The following is an 8,009-nucleotide window of genomic DNA, read 5'->3' as shown; positions in this document are numbered from 1 at the left end:
AATCGTAATGATATGCAAAATTTTTCAGTTTCGTTTTTTGGGCGATCACAATAGCTTAACCTACGGTAAGTTAAAAACTAGGCTTTTTTTGAAGATTCTACTAACAGTTGTGGCTCAATTGCAAATCTTATTAAACCTGGAATGGATGTACATCATTAATAAAATATTTACCCTAAAGCCATTGATAACAATGTTTATTTATTTTTTAAAATGTATAAATTAATTCATATATCTAATTAACATTAATTTCTATAAGCAGTCATATGTAATTTTGTTACCAATTTTGTAAATACTAATTACTTATTGGTATGAGCAACCATGTGCCTTTTCAGGGCTTTTGAACGTTTGAATACTTTATCACAAATTTTGCATTTGTAGGGGCATTCTTCGGTATGAATGACCATATGTCTATTCAAGTTACACAAGTAACTGAATGTCTTATCACAAACTTGGCAAATATAAGGATTCTCACCAGTGTGGATGAGCATATGTTGATTCAAGTTACCCATTTGTGTGAATGCCTTTTTACATATTTTGCAAATATGAGGACGTTCACCAGTGTGAATTAGCATATGCAATTTCAAGGTACTCAATCGTGCGAATGTCTTATTACATATTTGGCAAATATGTGACCTTTCACCAGTGTGAATGAGCATATGTTTATTCAAGGTACCCATTTCTGTGAATGCCTTATCACATATTTTGCAAATATAGGGGCGTTCACCAGTGTGTATTCGCATATGTTGATTCAAGTTACCCATTTGTGTGAATGCCTTTTTACATATTTTGCAAATATGGGGACGTTCACCAGTGTGAATAAGTATATGTTTATTCAAAACTTTCAATTGTGTGAATGTCTTTTCACATATTTTGCAAATATAGGGGCGTTCACCAGTGTGGACGAACATATGTCTATTCAAGGTACCCAATTGTGTGAATGTTTTATCACAAATTTGGCAAATATGCGAACGTTCACCAGTGTGGATGATCATATGTCTATTCAAGGCACTCAATACTGTGAATGTCTTATCACAAATTTGGCAAATATAGGGACGTCCACCTTGTCCCTTTGCAGTATGAGCGCGAATATTTCGTTTTCGATTACTAGATTCATTCAAATGTAAAATATGTTCTTTCGCAGAAGCGCAAATGTGTTGATCTAAATGATATTTTTCAGTAAATGCTTTATTGCACTTTGTACATGTGAAATGTTTTTCACCTGTATGAGATTTTATATGTATTTCTAATGCACTTGCATCTGAAAAAGTCTTTGAACAATATGTACACTTATGACAATAATTTACCATATGCTGTTCTAAATAATGCAACTTTCTAAATGTTCTATGACACTTGTCACATTTATAAGGAGCAGTTTGAATTATTTCCTGTTTGACATCTTCTTCTATTTTTACAATAGAGTTCATAAATTTCTTTAGACATGTTTTGTCATCCTCTGAGCACGATTCAGGGTCTTCCTCAATTTCCTGTTTAATGTCTTCGATTGGATATTCTTGTGGTTCAATTTTAATTATCGGATCATCAGCAGCTTCTGACATTTTCAGATATTTGTGCACTGAGTATGTTCTATAAGCATGAACAAAAATAGTTGGTTAGTTTAAATGAACTATTGTTAAATATGATAATTAATTTGATTAGAAATACAAATGAAAACATTAGTTATTGACAGTTGGAGCATGGAGTATGATTTTAGAAAGTGCATTGCATTTATGCTTTGGTAACATTTTACAAGAGTGTATGTTTAAATTAATAATCGTTCTCAACTGTCAACACAAATGATTCTGAGAATATAAATATATTCGTATAATGGATTTGTCTAAGAATGTAATCTTACATTAAGTTAACAGGAGTCTATTTTGGACAATGTCGCCAAGAGAATTTCTTCTTCAAAAGACTTTATATTTGACAGACGGTGATTCTGAATCAACTAAAGCTATTGACTTGTCATATAATTATTGCAGAGCCAAAATGAAAAAAAGTAAAATTTACTTTACGTTTTCGTTGCGTATCTTTATTTAGAATTAAATGTTTTTTCGGAATGAAATGAATTTAATTAAAAGTTAGTCACGTGGAATAACCTCAAAGTATTATACACTACCTTTATGTTCAGCAATCAATCACAAATACCGCTTTATAATACATATTATTATATATTTATATTTAAATTTATACATACTGAATATACTTAAACATTTAATTAATAATTAAATATACAAAAAATATAAAGTTCGTTCAGTACATTAAAATTTGTTATTCAGACACAAACAGGGACACAAACAGAAGCAAAATCCTCGATCACAACCGTGATTCGTATTATCGACATGTAGGTGAGAATTCGGCGCTAGTGAGCCGATGTTCTTAAGCTGCATCCACACCTAACGAATAAAAATGACAAACAAGAAATTACAAAGAAGAACAAACACGAACACGAACGAAGGCAATTCATTCCAAACAAACGCCTCAAACTCAAAGCAGTGAGGGCTTAAATCTTTTTTGCTCGAACATGTTCCGTGAAACGTCAGTTTTGTTATTTAAAGTAGCGGTGAAGATAAAAATTATTTAAAGTCATCAAATTTACAAAATTTGTCAATAATAGCAATATCACATAACAATCACAGCATAAACTAACGTGGGACTGCGAATATTAACATAAAAAAACAAAAAAATGCTATTTTCTGTATACGCTCAGAGCGCCCCTGCAGCGCCATAATAAATATGAACTAATTGGGGCTATCAGTTTGTGGTTTTCATGAGTTTTATATATGTTTGTTAAAGAAAAAAGATATTAAATAAATGTTATAAATTATAATAAACAAGACACAGTAATAATGTGAACGCTGAATGTTTATTGAAAATAATAAATTTACTTCAACGCACTTAAAACATAGTTAAGTATAATGATTAATTAAATAAAGAAATGCAGTAAACATTTCTAAGGTTAAGGGGGTATTCTACTGTAGAGTCATGAATTTCGCCCGGTTTTTGAAGCGCTGTATAAAGGAAACCAATAATATTTTTACTATCGATTTTTTTATCATTTGTTTATTGATATTTTATCATTACATAAAAAAATTATTATTAAAAAAAAATTAAAATTCACAAAGTTATGAGCAGTCAAAGTGGAGATTCCCAAAAAAAAAGAGGGTGTCCTGGCTTACATGATTCCAACCCTCTTGGTGATTTGAAACATAAAAAATAGATGGATTCTTAATTAGATGCCGCTATCGTATGAACCTTGGATAAGTTAAACAGATTTGTTTTGTTTGAATGGCGGCAGTTTGAAAAAAAAAATATTTTTTTTCATGTTTTTTTAACAAATCCGAATTTTTTAAAAATACTAAATGAAAAGTTATAGTTTTGGGCAAGGTCCATACGATAAAGCGATGTATAGAGAAGATTCTCTCCAAATTTGAAGTAAATCGGCTCATTAGAACTCGAGATATCCTTACCGCCAGCTCAAAAAAAAGTAGTTCCGAGAAAAACGCGTTCAAAGTTTTGAGACAAGTCGGATCCGAACCGAGGTCACGTCACTAAAACGGCTATAACTCAGGAAATAATAGTAATTTTGAAAAATCCTTTTAATGGCATATTTTTGAATAACTAAACTTTGAAAATATGAAAAAAAATTTTTTCGATTTGTTCAAAATTCTACAGTAGAATACCCCCTTAAGTGCCTCAAAGCTTATGTCATAATCTCGAAATAATTCTCAATAAAAACAATATAATAATGATAAATAATATTTTATCAATAGAATAAGTAAATAATAAATTAATTTACTTATTTTTTTATTATTTTTGGTCAAACTAAAGCCTTACAATAGAGACATTATTATAAAGACATGATTTGATTCCATCATCCATCAAATAAAATTGCAGGAAAAAAAAACTACATTAACTTTTCAAGGCTTGTAAATTGAAGGAAATATTGTTGATTAGTAGAAATATTTGTATCGGTTCTCAGATTTACGCTATTCTTAGTCTGAACTATTAACATTGATTCTGCCATGCTCCGTTTGAATAAGTCTTTTTCATGGAATAAGATTTGGGGATTGTCAAAATCAAACTTATGGTTGTTGATATTACCATGATCCACAAGCGTCTCTTTCTTTTTTGCTAAAGGAGATTCATCTTTAATGTTGGAATATAAAAATTTTAATGGTTTCAATGAAGAAAAAGTAAAATTACTTGCAATTAATTTGTTTCTATATTTTTGTTCGCAATCGCACTCCTTTTGTTTACATTATAATAATACCCTTCCTGTTCTCCATCTCGATACTTAAGATTTGTGTAGAAAATTTGTCACATGTTTTTTAGTACTGAGTCAAGCATTGCAAGGAATAGTTGGTGTTTTTTGTATATCAAAAATTAAATGTAATTTAAATAAAATATTAAAGAATGTGTAGTATATAAGTAACTGTTTTTGAAATTACACTGAAGATGAGGCATACCTTGGTCTTGAAACGTCTGTAATTATTAAATAAAGTGTGTGTTAAAAATCTGAGTGTTGTATATTTCATATTTAACATTTAATATATATATATATATATATATATATATATATATATATTTATTATTTATTATTTATCATATTTTCATTAATCTAATCATTCATTTTGTTAGATATTCGAACTCCAAAGAGTAATTTCTTGAGGTTTGTTGGCCTAAGGCATTGCAGGCGACTTTCTCCAGAAGTAAAGAAAAGCCATGCCATAATCATGATGATGAAGAGAAGTGCCAAAAGACTTATGAAAAATAATGAAATTGCCAGAGCAGAGCTGAAGGAAGCATGCAGTAAAGATAGCATGCAGTATTTAAAAAATGTGAATTCACTCACTGCAACATTAATAAAGTGCAAGATGAGGAATCCGGTAGAAAATATAACCTTGATGAAAAGCCCTTGGAATAGCATTATATAAGCAGAGCCCAACATACTGTAAATATTGTACATCCTTTTTGGCTCTACCTTCTAAAAGTACTGTTTCTAGGTCATTGGCAACAATTTCTGTCAGTGCTGGCATTAATAAATCTTTCATGGAGACTTTGTGCACTTCTGTTCTTAAGATGAATCCTTCTAATAGAAAGTGTGTCCTCATGTTGGTTTAAATTAGCATTGCAGCAGGTATTGAATATGATGCGACTAAGGACAGCATAATTGGTTTTGAGGAAGTCACTGAAAAAAGGCCAAAATTTGCTGATCATGCTTTGGTGTTTATGATTAAAGGCATGGAATGGCCATTTTAAAACTTCAGTGGCCATTTTAAAACTTCAGTGGCATTTTACTTTGCTGAAAGCAGTGTTAGAAGTCCTGAATTCGAGGTCTGCATCAAAGATGTTATTTCAAACCTGCAGCAAATTGGCATCAATATTGTAGTTACTGTGTGTGATCAACATGCTACAAATGCAGCTGCTATGAACATGCTGCTTAATAAGACAAGAGCACAGTTTCTTAGAGTTGATCGAATTTGCAAACTTCAAGGTTTTCTTGTTGGCAATCAAGAAATTGTACCACTAAATGCTAAAATGTATACGAACCAGTTTTTCATCATACCAGGTTATACAACAAGTCGACAGAAAAGGGCATCCTGGAATCATATAATTAAATTGTATGAAATTGATTCAAAGTTGCCAAATTTCCATATGTGTTATAAGTTGGGAGCACATAACGTGTAAACTGAAAAGATGAGGAAGATGAGAGTGAAAGATGCTGCAGTAAGTAAATGAAAATATTGTAAGATGTATTTTATAATTAAACTTTTTTTATTCATATTCTAGATGATAATTTTACTTAAGAAGTTACTGGTACTGAAATTTGTGGATAACCACTTTGACAGTGTAAATGGGACAGCTTCCAGTTCTGCTAGGGATTATAAACCTCTACACAGTGCTCTCACATATAAGTCTAAACATTTAACATTTTGAAAAAAGACTAGGGGTGTCTTAAAAAGCATAAGCTTCTATAAAAAAGGCAAGAGAGTTAAAACTCCTCCAACTATTCGAAATTGGATTAAAACTCTAGAGGGTTTTGAATATATTTGGCAGAAATAAAATCTCCAGAGATAAAATTTTTGTCAATTCGCAATTTTAACCAAGACCCCCTAGATGTTTTTTTTGGTGGTATTAGAAGTCATGGTGTTAATAATCGCAATCCTACTTGCAGTGTATTTATTGGATCCTACAAAAGCCTTGTTGTCAATAAGTTTCATTCTGTTCATTCTTATTTTGCCAGTTGTGGGCAACATTTAACATTTTGGAAAAAAACTAGGGCTGAAAAGCATAAGCTTCTATAAAAAAAGGTAAGAGAGTTAAAACTCCTCTAACTATTCAAAATTGAAAATTAAAACTCTAGAGGGTTTTGAATATATTTGGCAGAAAATAAAATCTCCAGAGATAAAATTTTTGTCAACTCGCAATTTTGACCAAAACCCCCTAGAATTTTTTTTGCTAATATTAGAAGTCATGGTGTTAATAATCGCAATCCTACTAGCAGTGCATTAATTCGATCCTACAAAAGCCTTGTTGTCAATAAGTTTCATTCTCTTCATTCTGATTCTGCCAATTGTGAGCTTGACAAAACTGAAGGAGCTATTGCTTTATTTAAAACATTATTATTGAGTAATGCTTCAGTCAATGTTATGTGTGAGTCTAGCTTGAATGAAGATATTCTAACTTTGTCTAATGTGAATACTGATGAATTTACATTATAAGAAGAAAGTAGTAGTTTACTTCATCTTCAAGTTATCACATACATGACTGGCTTCATTTCCAGGAAAATGTTGAAAAATGTTAAATCTTGCTTGCTGTGCAAGACTCATATTTTGGCAACAGAAAGGAGTGGATAAGATTATTGGTTAATAAGGATTAGGGATCGGACTGGAAGATCCCTTGCCTTTCCTTGTAGAAGCTTTGTGAATATTTTATTAAATAAGCGTTAGAGTTTCAGAACATTTTTTGCCTAAAGTTTGTGTGAAGAATAATTTGAAAACATTGCTTTTGGATAAACTTGTTTTTACTCAAAATTTTAATTTTGATTGCCCAATTCATAATTTAAAGTTAATATTTTTAAACCATTTTGTTCCATATTTTATCAAATATTGGGTTAATGATATTAATTTAGCACTACGCGATAAAATGATTCTCACAAATCCTATGAATGTTATGAAAACAAAAGCTTTATTGCGTTTTGATAAAATGAGAAAAAGACAACTGGCAATTCGAATTATCGCGGTTTATCAGGATATATTTAAAACTTAATTTTTCGATATAAAATGTTGAAATACTGTAATAAATTCAATCAAATATTAATATTGTAGCCTTTTCTGGTTTTTGACATAAATATCTTAAGCATAATATTCTGACCGCATTATTTTATTATTATTATATATTATTATTTTTATTTATTTGGGGCCGTTCAAGTATTACGTAAGCACTATAGGGGGGCGGGGGGGTTGTTGATTTGCTTATTTTGGGTTGACATGGGGGGCAGGGGAGTGTGGATGATGATTACGTTATAGGTAGTATTTTTATTTTTTTACATTAATTGCAAAATGTTTACGTAAGCATTGGGGTAGGGGGTAAGAGCTTTGCTTACTTTTGCTGACAAGGGGGATGGGGGGGGGGTAAACAATTGTAATAAATCTGCTTACGTAATACTTGAACGATCCCTTTTTATTACTTATTATTATTATATATATTATTTTACATAGGCACCAACATCCACAATCGCTGGTGGCGAAATTTTCTGATAGAAAGAATACAAATTATAATTCTTGTGTTTCATTATTAACTCTATAAATATAAATGCGACGCTGAAGTGTTTTGTGTTGATGTCAGATGTTTACAACAAATTCTTTCGCTTTTGTTTCAGAGATTATAAAATTTGCTGTTAACGACTTTGGTAGAAACAATTCATCAAATTTTACATATATCATACAAGTGTTTCGTTGTTAAGTTAATAAATATAAGTGTGAAGCAAAGGTGTATCACAGTTATAT

At 30.8% G+C, this 8,009-nt stretch overlaps 1 protein-coding gene across 1 annotated transcript; it reads right to left on the bottom strand.

The window, feature by feature from the left end:
• Positions 1-296: 296 nt before the first annotated feature.
• LOC113391228 (zinc finger protein 525-like) lies at positions 297-761 on the bottom strand. Its single transcript, XM_026627177.1, has one exon. The coding sequence runs from the start codon at positions 759-761 to the stop codon at positions 297-299; it is 465 nt and encodes a 154-aa protein (XP_026482962.1).
• Between the last annotated feature and the right edge of the window lie 7,248 nt (positions 762-8,009).

The sequence above is a fragment of the Ctenocephalides felis genome, unplaced genomic scaffold, assembly GCF_003426905.1.
Source record: "Ctenocephalides felis isolate EL2017-DRISC unplaced genomic scaffold, ASM342690v1 CF-g0.4_SCAFFOLD_00845, whole genome shotgun sequence".
Taxonomy (NCBI): domain Eukaryota; kingdom Metazoa; phylum Arthropoda; class Insecta; order Siphonaptera; family Pulicidae; genus Ctenocephalides; species Ctenocephalides felis.
Note: the sequence above shows the minus strand (reverse complement) of the source record. Positions and strands in the feature narration are given on the sequence as shown.

What these genes read in the sequence shown, in the direction of transcription:
- LOC113391228 (XM_026627177.1), bottom strand. Translation starts at nt 761, where the DNA reads ATGGGTAACTTGAATCAACATATGCGAATACACACTGGTGAACGCCCC.